A 20,402-nucleotide genomic window follows, 5' to 3' on the forward strand; every position below is an offset into this window, starting at 1 on the left:
ACTTTTTTAACAAAGAGACAAACTATACATAGATGGTCTCATCTACACAATTCACTTTTCCCTTTTTTTTGTTTTTTTTTTATAAAATAATTATAAAATATGAATAATAAAGTTATTATAATTTAATAGTATATTAAATATAACAACAAACAATTTATTTTATTATTATTTTTTATTATTTAATAATATTCAAATAATACTAATAGTTCTAAATTAAAATGAATATTATATTCACCCAACATGATGTTTTCTTATGGATTTATCAACATCCAGAAGATTCTGAATTAGATAAACAAGTCTTTCATTCTTCTGTTTTAACTAATGAAAAAGATCATACATATCAAATGTCAACAAGAAGAATTAAGTCAATAATTATTCCAGAATATATTAATGTTCTTGATGAAAATTGTTTTAATGATGAAATAAAATTAGTTTCAATCATTTTACCTGATGAATTACTTAGTATTAAATCTAATTGTTTTAGACATTGTAATAAATTAGCATTTATTGAATTGCCATCAAAATTAGAAGTAATTGGAAATAAAGCATTTGAATATTGTGATTTAATTAATACTATTTCAATTCCTGATTCAATTCATTTAATAGGAATTGATGCATTTGATAATTGTCAGTCACTTAATTCTTTCTCATATTCTAAAATAATTGGTATTATTCATTCTAATATTTATTATTTAAATACTTTTAATGAATTATTATATTTTAAAAAACCATCTCAACTTGAAATGATTAATGGACAACCTATTAATCTCTTTTTTATGAATTCTTTAGATATTCTTCTTAAAAATGAGTCAATTCAATCAATTGGATCTTCTTGTTTTAAAGAAAATAAATCAATTTCAGAAATTACTCTTCCTGAATCAATTACTTCAATTAAAACAGAGGCTTTTGCTTATTGTGTAAATTTAACTTCAATAAATTTACCTTCAACACTTAAAAAAATTGAAAATGATGCATTTAAGAAAGTTAATTTAAAAACAATTAAACTTCCAGATTCAATAATAACATTAGGATCTTCTGTTTTTGAAGGTTGTACATCATTATCATCAATTTATTTTTCATCAAATTTATTAAATCTTGGAGACCGTTCATTTGCTTTTTGTAAAAGTCTTTCATCAATAACATTACCCTCTTCTCTTACATTAATTGGAAATAATATATTCATGAATTGTACATCAATTAAGTCTATGAATATTCCAAATAATTTGACAATACAAAATGATAATTGTTTCTTTGTTAATTCAAATATTCTTTTAAAAGTAAAATTACCACCACTATTGTTAAAATTAAATTCAATAACATTATCTTCTTATAACAATAATAATTTAACAATATCTATTCCATCAAATTGTTCTGTTCTTTCAAATCATTGTTTTGAATCTTCATTAATTCAATCTATTGAACTTTCTACATTAATTACATCACTTGGTAATAATTGTTTTTGTAAATCTAATTTAACAAAAGTTATTCTTCCATCTTCTTTATCATCCCTTTCTATTAGTTTGTTTGAAAATTGTTTCTATTTAAAGTCAGTTCAATTACCATCATCATTACAAGTTATTCCAAAGTATTGTTTTAGTCATTGCAATGCTTTACTTTCTATTACACTTCCTACTTCCATTACTATGATAGATGAAGGTGCATTTTCTAATTGTAGTCATCTAACTTATATGGAATTATCTTCAAATATTAAAATAATTGGTGCCAGTTGTTTTGAAGATTGTAGTTTTCTTCCAACATTACAATTAGAATCATTACCACTTATCACTATTGGTAATGAATGTTTCTATGGTTGTAATGCACTAAAAACAATTAGCCTTCCTTCAACAATACAATCCCTTGGGTTAAATTGTTTTGCTAATTGTGAGCATTTAACTTATGTCCATTTACCAATGTCATTGACTAGTCTATCTCCGTATTGTTTCTTAAATTGTTCTTCTCTTAAATCAATTGAACTACCTACATCCCTTCTTTCTCTTCAAACACATTGTTTTGATCAGTGTTCTTCTTTATCTTCAATAAAACTTCCTGACTCTCTTTTAATCATTGATTCATATGCCTTTTCTTTATGTTATTCTCTTATTTCAATTGACTTATCTTCTAATCTTCAAGTCATTAATTCAAATGCTTTCGATCGTTGTGAAAAACTTAGGTCTATCGAATTACCAATTTCATTAAAATGTATTAATTCAAATGCTTTCAGACAATGTGTTTCTCTAAATAATATTAACATTCCTCCTAACATTCTTTTCATAGACCAAAATACATTCAGCAGATGTAATAACATCACTTCATTTAATCTTCCAAAGTCTTTAAGCTCTTGGGTTTTTAATATAGAGTCTAAGAATTTTAAAGTAAATTTAATTTAGAGATTCTTGACGTTTTTCTTTCTTTTCTTTTTATTTCTTAATCTTCTCTTCAACTTATTACTCCGTTAAATGAATAGCTAATGACGTGGAACATTCTTAATAAATACTTTTTAAGATTCTACCCATTAAAAAATTTATTAGTACGAACTGAAAATATCAGACTTGTCATTATGTCTATTCAACAAGTTTTAGAAAATCTTCAAATAAATAATGATACAAACGTGAATGGAAGACAACTTAAAATCTCGATGATCAACTTATTTAAATTTATATCTTCTCAAATAAAAGATGTACAAGAAGAAGATAACAAAAAACAAGCTAATCTTGTTAAAACCCTTCAAGTTGTTATCAAAGAAGTTGACACAATAAAAAAGGTACAACAAGAAACACAAAATAAAATAGAGGTAATGGCTAATGTAATTAGAAAAATGTCTGATAAAATAAATGAGTCAAAAGGAACTACATCCCCAAATATGTCTTTACTTCAAAAATCTTGTGGATGTGAAGAAAACAGAAAAATTATTTTAGATATGAAGAAGAAGCTTGGAGAAATCAATAACATAATTGATGAAGTTAAAGAAAATTACAAAGAATTAAAAAACCAAGTAAGAACTACTAACTCAAATATTGCTTCTATAAAGGAAGAGTTAAACATTTGTAAATCATTAACAAACTCAAATTCTCAAGAAATTAAACACCCCCGAGAAAAGAATGTTGCTCCAGTCTCCACTTTTAATGTTCCTCAATCACCTCAGGCGTGTGTACAACCACCACCACCTCCTCCTATTGACAATTCAAAGGTACCAAGCGTTTCAAGTATTTCTACGTCAGGAAGAGGAGACTTACTTTCACAAATCCAGCGAGGAAAAAAATTAAAAAAGACCACTGTAAATGATCGTTCTAAACCAATGATTTCTAAAGAACAACAAAGTCCAACAACTCCACATTATCCAACAAACCCTTTAATGGCTGCTATTGCAGCACGAGCAAATAGAGGAGGAAGTTCAATGAAAAATACTCGAGGAACACCACAAAGAAAATGGTAAAAAGTTAATTAACAAAAAATGGTTTGTTTATATTTTACTCTATCTTTTTTGAAGATTGAACATAAACAAAATTTATGACATAAATTTTTATTAATGTCTCAACTTTCATCTTTAAACTTAACATATCTATGTTGTATTATTATTGTTAACATCTATTCATTATTCCTACTTAATTATATAATTATATACTTCTTAACAAAAATATTCAATTTAATATTAATAAGAAAAACTTTGGAAACACAAAAATATTAATTTCAATACTTTCTTTAAAAATTTGCTTTTATTAACATAACAAAATATTCAAACAAGATTGTTTCTCTTATACAGTTTTAAGCAGAGCCAAAACTCTTTTATCAACATACCATTGTGTTTAAGTTTAAATATCCTTCAACCATCCAAAATTAAAATTATATAAATAATAAACCAATTGATAAAAAAAATGATACGTCAAAAAGATACAAAAAAGATACAATGCTTAATTTACCAAAGATCCATTTAAATTATATAACACTAACCAAAAACAATGAATAAATTATCTAAAACAACTTTTCATTTACTAATGAATAACACATTAGAATCCTCCATAATAATTTGCTGGTGTACAACCAGTTGGATACATTACTTGATAAGGATCAGCTGGTACAATATATCCAGGTGGATAAACTGGTACGGTAGTAGTAACCACAGGAACAGTTGGACAACATGCAGGGACAGTTGTTCCATACATGGGTCTCCCGAGTTGGTCATAACCAATAATTGGCATATATCCTGACATAACTTAATCTGATACTTCTCAGTCCTCTTTTCAAGTTTAAATCTTTTGGTTTTTTCTTGAAACTATTTTAAACTAATTTGTTAATTTAAATAAATTTTAATAATCTTTCTTGACTTTAATCCACAACATCTATTTTCACAATTAAATTACCAACTACATATTCAATCTTTGATGGTAATCCATATCCTTTAAAAATTAACTCTTCATAATTACCTTCAATCTTTTTTTTTAACGTTTAGTCTAGTAGAGTCAAAAAGAACTAAAGAATGACAAATCCAATTTCTATATCTTCATTTGACTTGAATAGTCGTAATCAAATCATTTCCACTTCTCTGAAAATTGTTATCATAAAAATAAACTACATATTCTCTAAGTTATCCATAAACGCTTAGTGAATATTTTTTTCCACCAGACTGACCTTTTCCTATGTGTATAACTTGAGGTTGTCCTTCAATTATTATGTCAAAAATCCCTCCAGTCATTACACACTTCAGACTCATATTAATCACATTCATTGATTGTGCTTTTCCATTTTCTGAAAGTGGAATGAAACTATTGTCTATAGGTTGTGGATAGTCTTGAATTTGTTAATATAATTGGAATGATTCAATAGGAACAATATCATTCATATGAAACAATGACTTTATTAGTTCTTTTTACATTAAAAAGTAATAAAAATCACTTAAATTAATTCTCTGGAACTTCAATTTCTCCATTGTTAATTTCTGCAATTACTTGTTTTGGTGATTTCTTATCAACTTGGCATCCACATGAATTGCAGGTTCCAAGAATTTCTTTAACTGTTCCTGCAAATGTCTTAGCAAGTGATCTTGGTCTCATTGTTCTAGCAATTTCATAAACATCATCCATTGAAATAGATCCAGAGTGAACGGTTGGAATTCCCTTGTTCTTCTTTCTATCCTTTGGTGGTTCTTTAAGTGCTTTAAGAATAAGAGCAGCAGCTGATGGAATAACTTCATATGTAGCTACTCTATTAACAACAGTAATTCTAACTGTTACTCTCAATCCTTTCCATGCAAGTGTTGATTTGGCAAGGTCATCACCTGTTTTCTTTGGGTTAAGTCCAAGAGGTCCAACCTTTGGTCCAAGAGATGCACCTGCTGCTGCATCACCTGCAACTACTTTAACAACTAATTCTTTCTTTTCATTTGGATTTGGTTTAGGTGGCATGGAGAAAGCTCTTGTACATTTTTTAGTTCATTTATTTTACTTATCAATTATCACCCTTTTTTTTGTGTTTTAGGGTTTTTTCTTTTGTGTTTTTCTTTCTTTATTTTATTTTTAATTTTAGAAAAATAAAAAAAAATAAATAAACATCATTAGTTTTTAGAAGATAAACTTATTTATTTCATCTGTTAAAAGAAAAAATGGGCAACCTTAATAGCCAAACAGTAGATAATAGTTTTCAACAAAAACAGTTCGAATTAAAAGTAAACCGAGATAATCTTAGTAAACGGGAAAAAGAATATCAAAATAATATTGAAAAATTAAATAAAGAAGCAAGAAAATATTGTAGAAAAGGAGATAAAGAAAATGCAAAAAGGCAAATAAAATTAAGAACACTTTATGAAACTAATTTAAAGGAAATTCGGTGTTATCTTGATCAAACAGAAACTATAGTTTGTTAATGGTATACAATTTTTAGTCATATCCTTTCTTTTCTTTCAAGTTTCTTTTCTTTTTAATTGGTTTTATGAGACAGCTAGTTCAACCAAAAAGAAACATGAAATGAATTTAGACGAAAATAATCATATAGTTAATTCAGTTGGAAGCTTCAAAAAGAAACTATGACGTAGCAAAGTTAATGGATGAAAGTAATAAAGAAATAAAAAAAATATTAAACAAAATACCTAAAAATTTTATTGAGGAGATTATCAATACTAAGAAAGAAAATAGTGATAAACTAAAGGAGATTGATTCATTGTATGAACAATTAAATGATATAGACAATGAAAATCAAATTGAACAAGAACTAAATAAACTTGCTTTAGAGGTTATGAGTGAAAAAGAAGGCGGTATAGAAGCTGTGAAAAATGAGGTTATTGCTGAGTCACTACCAGAGGTTAATTCTCAAAGTGATATGTTAATATCTAAACAAAATATTGTAATAGAAACCTTTTAATACTTCTCTCTTATTGATGTTTTTTCTTTTCACAAATTTATAAAAAACATATTATAAAAAAAGATAAAAAATAAAAATCAATTCTATTCAAACATGTTGAAGAATCTCTCCGTTTTATCCTTCAATTGATTTTCTTACACATCTTCTAACTTTTTTCTTAAACTCTTCTCTGTTATTTCTCCATTCCACAGCAGCATCAACATTTGCTGGACTTTCATCATTAGGAGCAGAAAGCATAGAAATTACACTTATTAAAATTGATTCTACTGAATGTATTGGATTCCATCTTTCAGCAGCACTCTCATACCCAAATTCATCTTCTCCTGGTGGATGAAGGATAGAAATACAAACATCACCTGTTTTGTATACGTTCGGATGCCAAATTTCTGAAATAAATTTCATTTTTGGTGGGTTGTTAGGATAATCTTTTGGGAAAGTTAATGTAGCTTGAAACATTCCTCCTTCATAGTACGTATCTGGAGGACCAACAATCATTACTTGCCATACATAAATGTCTGAATCGTTGACTAGTCCAACTGAAAATCCATCCACTGGATTTTTAGTAAGTTCTTGTAATTGTTTAGCTAAAATAAGGGCTGACTTGTTTGCCATTAAGCAGAATAAATTGATTTTAGTTCAGATTACGTTTCCATTAAAAGTTGCCACTTTTCACTTCGTTGCACTTTTTTCTCCCGAAAAATTTTGGATTTTTTTTCTTTTTTTTTAAAGATTTTCATCTTATAATATTTTCTATTAACTTATTCAATATAATTAATTATTTATATTTAGTTTAAATTATAAATAATAATTTTTCTATTTATTAATAAAACCTTTGCTTTCAATTAATTATTTTATGACATAATTTATTTTTTTTTTGTTGTATAATTCAATTCTAATTCTCTTAATTTTTATCATCAATTTATGAGTAAACCTTCAAATAATTCTTAAGACTTGTTTGACTTATTATAATTATCTTTAAATTTAATTGATTTGCACCTTATTCATTCTCATTTCATTAGTATAATGAATATATTTGTTTTAGAGAAGAAATGACTATGTAAAAACACCAATAAACAGTTATAATAATTACAACAAAAAACATTTGAATAATTATCAAAATGGAAGAATGACATTTTTGAAAGAATAATTGATTTGATATTTAACAATGAAACAAAGATATTTAAGAATATTGATTATTAAAATTGTATATTCTCAATAAAATTGTTAAGAAAGTCAATAAATAGAAGAGACAATTAAATGATAAATATAATGGAAACACATGACAGTAACTGATGATAGTAAAAGAATAATGTACTAAAATAGAGAAAGAAGGTTAATATTTATAAATGAAAATAAATGGATAGATATAAATAATAAACAATCAATGAGAGATAAATGAAATAAGATAAATACAAAAATAAGCATATAGAAAAGAGAGAAGATATGGAATGGAGTTAATAAAAGAAGCAAAAAGAATAATGAAAGGTATATTGAAGTAAAAATGATAACGATGTACAAAAGAAAAAGAAGAAGTAAAAGATATGATGTAGTACAGAAAAAAATGAATAAAAATCGAAAATAAGAAAATGAAATACAGAATAAAGGAAATAAATAACAAATAATAAGAATAAAGAAGAATAGACTAATGGAAATAAATTACAATAACAAAAGAAAGACATTACTAACATTTCTATCAATAATAATTAAATTAAATGAGGAATTCTTTTCAATAAACAAACAACAATAATGAAGAAAGAGTGAAAATAAAAAATATAGAAATAAAATAGAAGAGATACAATTTATAATATAATATAATATCAAAAACCAAGAATGATAAATAATTAAAATAAAAAAATGAATAATATGTTTATTTCATTATATCAAATTGAAATATAATTATGAATTACTAACAATCAAACAACTAATAGAATAAAATACAATAAATTGAAGAAAAGAACGTTTGTTGATAAAATAATATTTAAAATAACAACAAATATCATACATACTATTAATATACAGAATAATGAAAAAGAGACAAAATGATTGATATATCGAAGAGAAGTAATAATTATTTCAATAATAAGGTAATATCTTGAAGAAATACAAAATATCAATTTACAATATCAACTTCATTGAATAACATCAACATTTTGTTCAATTACATTTCATTATAATAATGAATTGTGAATAGAAATATTATGAAATAGTATACAAAAAAGGTACACACTGATATAGACTATGTTCAAAATGAAAATACAACAGCAACACATTTGAATGAATTAAATAATACAAAAATTAGAAGAGAAAGTAATGAATATGAAGATAAAACAATAGGAAACAATCCAATTGTAATAAGTAATGTATTGAATTATTCTTAAATTAACAATAAGAAATGAAATAAACAGATGAATAATACAAATGAGAGATAATATATAATAATTATAATGATGGCAGTTTTGGTGATGTAAATACATAATAAAATACATCAGTTAAATAATCAAATCAATGAGTGAGATACAATGATCATAACAACAGTAATTATAATATTATAACTCCTCAAAACAATGAAAATTGAATATAAGAATAAACGTCATTAATTTGAATATTTAAGTGAAAGAAAAGTTGAGAAAATAAATGATGATTATAATTTGTCGTTTTTGTGAAAATGACAAAGTACTTTCATTTTTGATTTGAATAAAACAGATATGAATGAACAATGCTAAACAATATAACACTTTTAATAATTAATAATTTTGTAAAAATACTGATATTTTAAAAAGTAGTGGAAATATATTAAATTATATTCAAACTAATTTAACAAACTGAAAGAATTTATATTAAAATAAGTGAAAGTGCATAAAGTGTGCTGATTAAAGTTTTTCATGTAATGATAAATATATAATCAGATAGTTAAAACAACAAATAAAATAATAACAATGTTTTTATAGAGGAGAAAAATGAAATTCACAAAGATGAATTGATGATAATTTATATAGAGCATCAGAAATGGAAAATTTTGTGTTAATATTTTAATATTTATTTGATATCATTCATAAATTCTTATTTTATGTAAAACTAAAATAAGGTACATCCAAAGATTAAAAATAAAGTAAAATAATTTCTTATCTTTTTCTTTTTTTCGTGTTTTTGTTATTTACTCTCTTATTCATTATTTCATTTTTATTCTTATTATTCATAATCTTTGTTTGTAAAGTAATTCTTCCATTTTATGTTACTCATTATTTCATTCTTGTTTTGTTTAATTATCATTTTTATTATGTTATGTGTATTATTCTATATTCATTTCCAACTTCTTATTCTAGAAATTAGTTTAATTCCATTAACTATTGAATAATATAACATTTTCTTTTAATACTCAATTCATTTTTATTTGTTATTTTATTTGTTTTGTCTTTTATTATTGATTATTATTTTGTTGGTTGATGCTTACGTTTTATGTTGATTTTATAATTTTTAATGTTATGAGTATATAAATAAAGAAAAGAATGAAACAGATTATAAAAGAGAATGGATTTGAGTATCAGACTGTAGTTGTGTAACAGAGTAGAAGATAATACAAAAGTTTTTATTGTAAACAAGTGCTTTGTGATCATTCATTGACATTAACCATGATCTTTTGTTACTTGGTTGTGCAAGAGTTATGAAAGATGAACTAATCTCTTATATATCCTGTTTATTTAGGCAACGAAAAAAGCAAATAATTGAAAAAGAAGAGAATGAATGATATAAAAGAATAAAAAGAAAGTAAGAAGTAGAATATGATGAAGAAAGAATAAAAGTAGAAAGGAGAGAATATAAAAAGAAAGAAGATAAAGTGTAATAAAACAAAAGAGATGATAAAAGAAGAAAAGAATGAAAAAAATAAAGGATTCAAATTTTATTGAAACAAATAAAAAAAGCGCAAAATTTAATGATGCAAAATTTAATGATGCAAAATATTTAGCAACATTTTTATGGATGCAAAATATTTTGAAATAAAAATAATTCATCATTTGATATTATTATATTTGATAATAAATTATATTATATATATTAAATATAATATATTTCTTTATTATTTATCTTTCTTTTCTTTTTATTATTTCATATATTAAATTATTATTCATTCATTTATTATTTATATTTCATTTATTAAATAAAATGAAAATGAAATTGTAAAATATCAATCAATTAAATATTCATGAATAATAATTTATTAATATTTAATAATTGAAATAATAAATAATAAAGTAACAATAATGATATATTCAATATATTCTTTATTTGATTTGTTCAATATTAGATTATTCTATTTCATTATCATTTCATTATCTTCATTATTTTATTTCATTATTTCATATTCATTTATTATTTTTTAAAATCAAATAAACAATAATATTGATATTCATTCATCATATTAATTTAATATAATAAATATACACAACATTTCAGAATAAAGAATGAATAATTAACATTTAAAATATTGATTATATTTAATATTTTGATCAACATAAAATCAATAAAACATATATTTTGATAATACACAAATGAAATAATAAAGAAATATACAATACTAAAGAATTAATAAAAAAGAAATAAAAAGAATGAATAAATGAATATAAAATTGATAAATAATAGAAGAAACAAATAGAAACAACAACGAAAAACAAATAATATAAAAAGAATATAAATATATAAAAGAATAAAAATAAAGTAGAAGAAGAATATAAAAATAATAAATCACAAAGAGATGATAAAATAAGAAAAGAAGAAATAAAAAGTGTATTTTTATTTTAAAAATTAGAAATATGAAATAAAAGTGTCTAATATAATGGTGTAAAATGATTAACAATATTTTATTAATGAAAAATATTTTATTCGTTTTATGTTATTATTTATATGTATAACTTCATTATGATGTTTATTATATATTCAATCATAAGTGTTATGTTATTATTATAACATATAATAAGTGATAAAATATAAATGAAAATGATATGAATATATAACATAGATTGAATATAGAAAAACAAAAGAATAACAAGAATAAATGATAAATAAATATAGAAATGATAATCAATGATATAATAATAAAATCAAAATATAAAAGATAAATTAATATTAATATAAATCAAAACAGAATAAATATAAAATGAAAATAGATATAAATGATAATAATATAAAAGATGAATAAGATGAATATTCAAATAAACAAATACATATAAATAGAAAAGAATATAAATAAGAAAATCTAAATAATATAAACATAAAAAACATAAAATAAGAATAATATAATAATATAATAATATAATAATATATAGATAAACAGATGATATAAATAATATAAACAGAGAAATAAATATATAAAAATACTATAGATAAATAACATATAAATAAAAGAATAAAAATAATAAAAATAAATATGAATAATCAAATCATCTATTTCATTAATATTTCATACAAAATGAATACAAATGATCATAAAATATAAACATAAATATATACAGATTGTGTATTTATCATATTTTTTTATTTTTATTTAGGAGCAAAATATAATAAATGGAAAATTCTAATTATGCAAATTTTTTTGCTTCTTTTTTCTTTTTTGTAAATTATTTAGATGCATTTTTTCTTTGCTAATTTTCGTGCCCTTTCTTAATTAGTATATTTACATCTTTACTAAAACTATCGTTCTCTCTATTTCTTCTTTTCTCTTTGCTTTCTTCGATGAATCTTTTTCAATGTTTTATTCACAATTTTAGTATATTTTAAATATAAAAAGTTATGAATCAAATTATGATATAAAATATAGCATTATTAAATAAAATGATAATTATGAAGCAATAAGAATAACATAATAATAATGTTAATTAATTTATGATATTTTTTAAGTTATGACAAGGTAATTTTCAATGGTTTTGTTTGTATGAATTTCTTATTTTTGTTTACACTTTCATTTTATGAATTGAATATTCTGTTCATATCATTCTTAATTTGACTTATATTATGGTGAAAATTTGATAAGAAACAAAAGAAGATATTAATAAATGAGATCAAAATAAATTAATTACTATTTGAATCTATTTGAATGTTAATGTTTTATTAATAATAAATCAAATGAATGTGTTGTATTATTGTAGAATCGATATTTAATAATATTCATCTTATTTTTAATAACAATATTTTAACTTCTTTTATAATGTCAGTTTCATTTTTATTTTTTTTTAATTAATCTAATACTTTCTGTATTTATTATTCCATTGGTTCAATTTATTATTCCATTTATTTTGACATTTCTTATTTCTCCATTTTTTTTATTCTATTCTTTATTTCTTTATAATCATTTCTTTTCCTCAGTTGTATCTTCATTTGTATTTAACATCTTATTTATTTTTCATTTCATTTATTATTCTATTTCTTTGTTTTATTTTGTTTATTCTATATATCCTTCTGATTTAATTTATTGATTTATTTCTTTTATTCGTTTCTTTCTTTTGACTTTTTATTTTTCTTTTGTCTTTCTTTTAACTTTATTTGTTTCTTGAACTTTCTTATTTTTCTTTTTATTTTGATTTAACTTCCTTCTTGTTCTATATCATCTTTTCTTTACTTATTTTTTTATTCTTCCTTCATATTCTCTTTTCTTTTTTACTTATTATTTTCTTATTTTACTTTCATTCTTTGATATTATTCTATATTTGTTTTTGGCATTGTCTTTGTTCTTATCTTATTTTCTTGATTCATTTCATTTCTTCTTCTCTTTTATTCTTCCCTCTCTTTCTTTGTATTTCTTTTACCATTATTATTATGCACTTTATTATCATTTCATCATCCTCTTGTATTTTCTTGATTATTTATATACTGTTTTTTTTTCTTTTCAAGAGTCAAGAGCATTACTAAATAATACTATTAAATATTATTTGATATATTCCTTGGATTGAAAAAGAGTCTTCCAACACATGAAATATGAAATATACCAGCAATAAACAGTGAATAGTTTTTTTGTAAATATAATTTTTTTTTTCTTTCAGAACTTCAAAATGAAAAATTTGTATTAACTTTTCAATCTAGTGATTCAATACATCTCTACAAAGTGAAGATCATATTACCCTTTACTAAAACGAAATAACAAATGAAATAAACAAATCAAAAATAAAATGAAAAACAAAGCCAATCTCAATTGAAATTAAGTTCAAGACAAAATGAAAGGAAACGTTGTTGATAATAAATATAAATTGATAGATAAAATTGGAGAAGGAACATATGGACTTGTTTATAAAGCAACTATCTATAACCCAAAGAACAAAAAATCTGAAGAAGAGAATAATTTTGTTGCAGTGAAAGAAATGAAGTTAGGGGAGTGTGGAATGTGTTCTGCTACAATAAGAGAAATTGCACTTTTAAAAATGATTAATCACCCGAATATTATAGGAATATTAGACATAATTATAACAAACAAAGTATACGTTGTAATGGATTATTGTACTTCTGATCTCCGAAAAGAACTACAAGCACATGCATTTACTCATCATCAAGCAACTGATATTGCTTTTCAAATACTTCAAGCAGTTAAATTTCTTCATTTAAATCACATTATTCACCGAGACATAAAACCACATAACATTTTGATAAACAAAAATGGGTTAATTAAACTTTGTGACTTTGGATTGGCAAAATGGAACTCAATTCCTAATAGAAGTCAGTGTAATGAAGTGATAACATTATGGTACCGACCTCCAGAATTATTGTATGGTGCTGTAGAATACTCAGAAGAGATAGACCAATGGTCACTTGGGTGTGTTTTTGTTGAACTATTTTCTCATACAGTATTGTTTCATGGAAATGATGCAACAGAAATTTTACAACAAATTAACAGTATTTTTCCTGACCAATTACAACAATTTATTCATCTTCCATTTTATTCAATGATTAACCCCTTAAAATTAATGAAATGTTCATTTCCCAATTTACCTGCTGATGAAGAAGATTTATGTTTAAAATTATTAAAAATTAATCCGTTAGAAAGAATTACTTGTGAAGAGGCATTGAAACTTGATCTTTTTGTGTCATGTATGACTGAATAATCAATTATAACTAATGGTAATTTTATAATAATTATAATTCTAAATTACTTCTTTTTCTATTAAGATGAGTAAGAGACAATAAAAAAAATTACTTTATTCAATAAAAACAAACTAATTTCTTTGATGATTTATCGTGAGAGTGTTTAAGTGCATTCTTCTCCATAATAGAGAATATATCATTTTGTATTTCAAATAACAAATTATCAAACCCATATCCAGTTCTACTTGAAACAAAAAGACACTTTAACTGAAGATTCTGTGCCATTTTATAAATTTCAGACTCTTCTATCTCTATGTCTCCATCATTTTTAGTTGCAACTAACATTGATGAAGATGGAATAGAACCTATTTTTTCAGCTTCATCAACTAAATTAGGAATTAGGCATAATGATTCTATGTCTTCCATCGAAACAACAAATAAAATACAATCAACTCCTTGATAATATTTTGTACGTTCTTTTTCTTTTAAATTTATTAATTCATAAAGGTCTAAACAAATAAGATTTCCTGCAACTCTGATAACTCTTTTAATCTAAACAAAATTAATTCCTTATGCCATTAAAGAAATAAATAAAAAAGAAAAACAAACAAGAGGTTCATTGGTTGGTTGTTCTTTAAATACATTTAATGCAATACGATTAATCAAACAACTCTTTCCTGATTTCTCTGGACCAACAACACAAATCTTATAGGTTAGTTCTTCGCTCATTTGAGTAAAGTATTCACTAATATTATTAGTATTGAGTTTCTGATGGAAACTAAGTTAAAAGAAAACAAAAAGAAACTTTCTTGAAGAAGTTTTTTTTTCCTTATTCACTTCTTTTTGTTTCCATAATTCTAAAATCCATTTTCATATTGAACCAAATAAAAAAGTATTTCAAATATTTAGGAGTAATTTGTTTTTTATCTAACGAAATACAATTGGTTGTATCTTTATTCATTTATAAGTTTAATCTTTAATACCACCATTCTAAATATAATTTAAAGTACTAAAAACACTACTACTTTATCATAACCAAACTTAAAATAAAATAAGTTAATTAATGTTCAATGTAATATAATAAACAAAGACAGATATTACTATGTTCTTAAAAATAGGTAAAACCTTATTATTTTTGGACTTTTGGATAATCAAATGAAAAATAAATATTCAAAGTGTAAAAAATTAATTATTCAATAAAGAATTTTAATTGGGTAAAAGAGTTGACGGTTGGGTTTGATGAAGAATCCATGTACCTAATAAAGGAAAACCAAAAAATTTTACCCCTCTACCAGCAATGACCAATCCTATTTGAGTAATATAAAGGAATAACATTGTTAAAATAGAAATAATAAAAAACCATATTAGTTTGTGTGCAAAAATTGATGCAATTCCAAGTAATACAGTAAAATATGCAGTAATACCATTTACTATAATAGACTGAATTGCAAATTGACGAGCAACAGTTACTTTAGGTTTGACTATATAAACAAACAGTCCTCCCATAATTGAACCAGCCGTTGCTAATAAACAAATAAAAACAGGATTAACATCAAACGCTTGGTCAAGTCGTGATATTACTCTATTTACTTTTCTTTTTAAATTTTCAATATTAAATATATCACCAATATCATTATTATAATTTGGTTGTTGTATTTCTTGAGGTTGGTTTAATATTTCTTCTTTTTGTTCAACTGGTTCGATTTGACCAATAGGTTGTTCAGTAAAAGAATGAGGTTCTTCAGTCATACGTAGATTAATTAATCTTATATTAGTTCTTTCTTATAAAAAAATGTTTTTGAAAAAAAGTTATTAAAAACACAATTTTTTACTTTTTCTTTTAGTTATTTATTGAAAAATTTTTATTTTTCTAAATTATAATATAACAAAAATATTTATTAAAAACATTGAAATAAAACACAACATTAATCAAATCTTATTAATGGTGTTTCTTCCATTCTAATACAAGGTGTTTCTTCCATAGGAACTAATGATGAAATAATTCCATTTGTGTATTCATTATATACTGACTGATAATTAATTTCTTCTTCATCCCCCAAGAGAATAGGATTACTAGATCTAGTAAATGAAGGTGTTTCAATAGAACATTGATTATTCATAAGATAAATAGAATTTTAAGTTTTATCTTTTTTTTTGATATTTGAAAATTCTCTAATTTTATTATAACAAAAAAAAAACTAATAAAAAACTTAATAAATTATTGTTATTGTTCCATTGGGATTGTATCAAGAATGGCTAATGCATCTGCAGCTACTTTTAATATCTTATCAACATTAACATCATCAGCAGAAGTAAATGTTTTTAATTGTCTATTATCAACAATTTCACAAATACCACCACTTCTAACCCATTTAAATCCTTGTGTAATTTGAGTAATACAACTCATTTCCATTTCAAAGTTCTCAACCATTAAGTCTTTTGTTTGAACATTCATAAGAACATCTTCAAGAGATGAAATTGTTGTTGGTAATTCTTTAAAAATAAATCTTCCTTGACAAACAAAGAATCCAGCAGCTGATGCTGTTATACCAACTTTGTATGGAACATTTTGTTCTTTAGCTACTTTTTCTAATGCCTCAACAACAAGAGAATTTGGAACAGAAACATATGGTCTAATCTTTCCTTTAAATCTATGTCCTTCAGGAATAGCTTTATCAATCTTTTCAATGACTTCTTTTTCTAATTCAAGTGCTTCTTTATTAACTTGTTTAACATCATAAAATAATCCAGTATTATCAAGTCCAATAGTATATTTTGTGACTATTGCTGTTCCAATTGGAGTATTTTTTGAAATAGCACCTGATGTACCTACTCTAATGATATTAACTGGATGTGTTGGTGCAGCTTTTGGAGTTCTAGTTTTAACGTCAATACATTTCAATGCTAAAATTTCATTTATAATAATTTCTGCACTACCAGTACCCATTCCATGTGTAACAATTGAAATTCTAAGTCCTTTTGGTGTAAATCCTGTCATGGTTGTTAAACCACGGTGGTCACGTCTGAAAATTGGTTTTGATTCATCAAAAAGTAATTTACTAGCTTTTGGAACTCTTTCTGGATCTCCAACTAATATAATATTATCAGCTAAATCCTCTGCTGTAATTGATAAATGATAAATAGTATTTCCATTTGCTGGAAGTGTAGCTTCAGTTAATCTTGACATGTTAATTTAATTTTAAGTTTCTTTCTTTTATATTCTTTTAGAATCATATTTAGAACATCGAAGAACAGATCGAAGAGATTTTTCCTTCTTCCATCTTATGGTCGAAGTAAGAAGAACTTATTTAGTTTTTAAATTTTTTATTTACCATAATTCCTTTTCGTCAATAAACACAAAATCATAATCATCTATTAAACAATACTTTGAGAATTTACTAAAAAAATTGAACGTCTCTTTGACATAATTAAGAGGATTAAAAGTAATTGGATTTCTTTCTCAATAGTGGTGATAAAGAAGAACGCAAATAAACAAGTAGAATAGTGGAATTGTCATTGATAAATAGAATTTGTTTCTGTTAATGGTATTGAACAATAATGTTTATGTTTGTTATTACTTTATATTATTATACAATGAAGTTATGTTAATATTCATGAAATAGAAAGTACAATACCTTCACTTACATGAAGCAGTAGTTTAATATTAAATTGTAATTACATAATAATACCAACATTAAAAATAAATAAGAATTAATTATAACATAAAATATACTAAATAATAAATCAGGATTTAAGTAAATGATAAGGTTATAACAACAGAAGTGGAAGAATCATAACAATATAATAATAAACTATATATTAAAAGGTTATTAAAAAAAGATTTTTTTGGGTTTTAAATATAATTTAATTTACTTATTTTCTTTTCTTGAATGTTATAACTATTAAGACACAACTTAAGATTCTATAAAAATAACTTCAAAAACAAATAAAGTGAATAAGAATTACTATGTTTTATTAATGGTTGGTATAACTTCGTTATTTTCTTGAACTAGTTTTTACTTTTTGTTAATTGAAAATATTGAGTTAAAAAATTGAGCTAATTAATATATAGATTAGACAGACCGATCTTTGATACTTTGGAGAAAATGCCAAGATTTTTAAATAAAAGTAATTATTACATGAAACAAATGAGATTAAAGAGAATAAACATTATTACAGTTGATTTAACATACACTAAAAATATTTAATACAAATAAGATGGTTCATGGATATGTCACTTTGAAAATAGACATTGGTACAATTGTTGGAACCTAAATGTTGTCATCAAAATTACTATTATCCTAATAGAATATATAAACAATATCATTACAAAAACAGAAACAATCAGAAGAGGATAAATAGAAGTCAAAGATACTGTGTAAAAGAGATCGAAGAACAAAAGAAGTGAAAGAGAAGACGAAATAATAAAAAATGGATGAAAATGATTGAAGATATTGAAAGTTAGTAACAAGAATAAAAAATTGGAAAAGAAGAAGAATAAAAAATAGCAATGGAAATGAAGAAAAGAAGAAATAATACAAGAAGAAGTTAAAGAAACAGATGAAGAAGAAATAGAAGTAATTAAGAAAGAACAACAAAAAGAAATAGAAGATATAATAAAAGAGAAAGAAAAAGAAAAGAAGCAAATGAAATAGAGAATAATAAACAAAGGATAAAAGAAATAGAAGAATAAGCAAAGAAAGAGTTACAAGAACAAATAGATAAAATGAGAAAATAATATTAAAGAAAGAAAAAGAGAGAAGAAAGAGATAGAACATGGAACAATAAAAAGACAAAAATATCTGGAATAGAAAGTATGGAAAATATTTAGAAAGAACAGAAAAAGAGTAATGTAGTAGAAGAGAAACAAGAAATGATAGAACAAAAGGAAAAATGAAGAAGAAAGAAGAGTAACAAAAATAAGAAAATACATAAGTTATGGAATGAATAAATTAAATAATAAATTAAAAAAAGAAAATAAGAATAGAAGAATGGAAGAAACAAGAAAATAAAGAAAGAATAACATAATGATATTACAAAAGAAGAATATATCAAAATAAACAAAGAAATGAGATGGATTAAAAACCATCATAAAACATGTTAATAAAATAGTATAAGATATGATAAATAACACAGAAAATATAGAAATTGAAAGAACAAAAGAAATAATAAAATGAACATTAAGATTGATACAGAATATATTGATGATTTCATAAGAAAAATGAAAAGATAAAAAAGAAAGGAGTTATATTTAGTATTATTTTCATAGTAATATATTTGATGAAATAATAAAATACAATAATAAGAAATGGGAATTGAAAGAAATATCAAAGAAATACAAAAACAATTATAAAACAATATATATAATTGAAAATAAATAGAATATAAATTTATATGATATAAAAAGAATATAGGAGAAATAAACGGGCACAAAAATTAGCAAAGAAAAAATGCATCTAAATAATTTACAAAAATGAAAAAAGATGCAAAATAATTTGCATCCATAGAATTTTCCACTTTATTATATTTTGCTCCTAAAAAAAATAAAAAATAAAAAGTATGATAAATACAGAATATATAAATATTTATGTTTATATTTTATTATCAATTGTATTCATTTTGTATGAAATATTAAAGAAATAGATTATTTGATTATTCATATTTAATTATTTTTATTTTATTCTTTTATTTATATGTTATTTATCTATAGTATTTTTATATATTTATTTCTCTGTTTATATTATTTAAATCATTGTGTTATTCTTATTATCTATATATTATTATATTATTCTTATTTTATGATTATTTTTATATTATTTAGATTTTCTTATTGTTATTCTTTTATATTTAAATGTATTTTATTATTTGAATATTCATCTTTATCATTTTTATATTATTATCATTTTTATATTATTATCATTTATATCTATTTTCATTTTATATTTATTCTCTTTTGTTTTATATTAATATTAAATTTATCTTTTATA

At 23.2% G+C, this 20,402-nt stretch overlaps 9 protein-coding genes across 9 annotated transcripts, besides 1 other annotated feature; 4 read left to right on the forward strand and 5 right to left on the reverse strand.

Moving 5' to 3' along the window:
- Positions 1 to 218: 218 nt before the first annotated feature.
- EHI_048660 (uncharacterized protein) lies at positions 219 to 2,387 on the forward strand (the record flags this gene model as incomplete). The annotated part of the gene is made up of 1 exon (XM_647638.1): positions 219 to 2,387. The coding sequence occupies one exon, from the start codon at positions 219 to 221 to the stop codon at positions 2,385 to 2,387; it is 2,169 nt and encodes a 722-aa protein (XP_652730.1).
- Positions 2,388 to 2,557: 170 nt separating this feature from the next.
- Positions 2,558 to 3,433, forward strand: EHI_048670 (WH2 motif domain contaning protein; the record flags this gene model as incomplete). The annotated part of the gene is made up of 1 exon (XM_647639.1): positions 2,558 to 3,433. One exon carries the CDS (start codon positions 2,558 to 2,560, stop codon positions 3,431 to 3,433), a length of 876 nt encoding a protein of 291 aa, XP_652731.1.
- A 1,066-nt stretch (positions 3,434 to 4,499) lies between these two features.
- EHI_048680 (60S ribosomal protein L12, putative) lies at positions 4,500 to 5,408 on the reverse strand. The gene has a single exon (XM_643408.2). The coding sequence runs from the start codon at positions 5,397 to 5,399 to the stop codon at positions 4,896 to 4,898; it is 504 nt and encodes a 167-aa protein (XP_648500.1). The 5' UTR covers positions 5,400 to 5,408; the 3' UTR covers positions 4,500 to 4,895.
- Positions 5,409 to 5,596: 188 nt separating this feature from the next.
- Positions 5,597 to 6,351, forward strand: EHI_048690 (SNF7 family protein; the record flags this gene model as incomplete). The annotated part of the gene is made up of 2 exons (XM_647642.1): positions 5,597 to 5,848; positions 5,986 to 6,351. The coding sequence occupies 2 exons, from the start codon at positions 5,597 to 5,599 to the stop codon at positions 6,349 to 6,351; spliced, it is 618 nt and encodes a 205-aa protein (XP_652734.1).
- A 114-nt stretch (positions 6,352 to 6,465) lies between these two features.
- EHI_048700 (ubiquitin-conjugating enzyme family protein) lies at positions 6,466 to 6,975 on the reverse strand (the record flags this gene model as incomplete). The annotated part of the gene is made up of 1 exon (XM_647643.2): positions 6,466 to 6,975. The coding sequence occupies exon 1, from the start codon at positions 6,961 to 6,963 to the stop codon at positions 6,466 to 6,468; it is 498 nt and encodes a 165-aa protein (XP_652735.1). The 5' UTR covers positions 6,964 to 6,975.
- A 6,578-nt stretch (positions 6,976 to 13,553) lies between these two features.
- EHI_048710 (protein kinase domain containing protein) lies at positions 13,554 to 14,435 on the forward strand (the record flags this gene model as incomplete). Its single annotated transcript, XM_647644.1, has 1 exon — positions 13,554 to 14,435. The coding sequence occupies one exon, from the start codon at positions 13,554 to 13,556 to the stop codon at positions 14,433 to 14,435; it is 882 nt and encodes a 293-aa protein (XP_652736.1).
- Positions 14,436 to 14,532: 97 nt separating this feature from the next.
- Positions 14,533 to 15,144, reverse strand: EHI_048720 (GTP-binding protein, Ras family; the record flags this gene model as incomplete). The annotated part of the gene is made up of 2 exons (XM_647645.1): positions 14,533 to 14,967; positions 15,025 to 15,144. 2 exons carry the CDS (start codon positions 15,142 to 15,144, stop codon positions 14,533 to 14,535), a joined length of 555 nt encoding a protein of 184 aa, XP_652737.1.
- A 447-nt stretch (positions 15,145 to 15,591) lies between these two features.
- Positions 15,592 to 16,164, reverse strand: EHI_048730 (uncharacterized protein; the record flags this gene model as incomplete). Its single annotated transcript, XM_647646.2, has 1 exon — positions 15,592 to 16,164. The coding sequence occupies one exon, from the start codon at positions 16,162 to 16,164 to the stop codon at positions 15,622 to 15,624; it is 543 nt and encodes a 180-aa protein (XP_652738.1). The 3' UTR covers positions 15,592 to 15,621.
- Positions 16,165 to 16,615: 451 nt separating this feature from the next.
- On the reverse strand, positions 16,616 to 17,602 carry EHI_048740 (purine nucleoside phosphorylase, putative; the record flags this gene model as incomplete). Its single annotated transcript, XM_647648.2, has 1 exon — positions 16,616 to 17,602. The coding sequence occupies one exon, from the start codon at positions 17,600 to 17,602 to the stop codon at positions 16,640 to 16,642; it is 963 nt and encodes a 320-aa protein (XP_652740.1). The 3' UTR covers positions 16,616 to 16,639.
- Positions 17,603 to 18,753: 1,151 nt separating this feature from the next.
- Positions 18,754 to 19,739: a repeat region.
- Positions 19,740 to 20,402: the final 663 nt, after the last annotated feature.

The sequence above is a fragment of the Entamoeba histolytica genome, genomic scaffold, assembly GCF_000208925.1.
Source record: "Entamoeba histolytica HM-1:IMSS scf_1104750517047 genomic scaffold, whole genome shotgun sequence".
NCBI lineage: Eukaryota > Evosea > Mastigamoebida > Endamoebidae > Entamoeba > Entamoeba histolytica.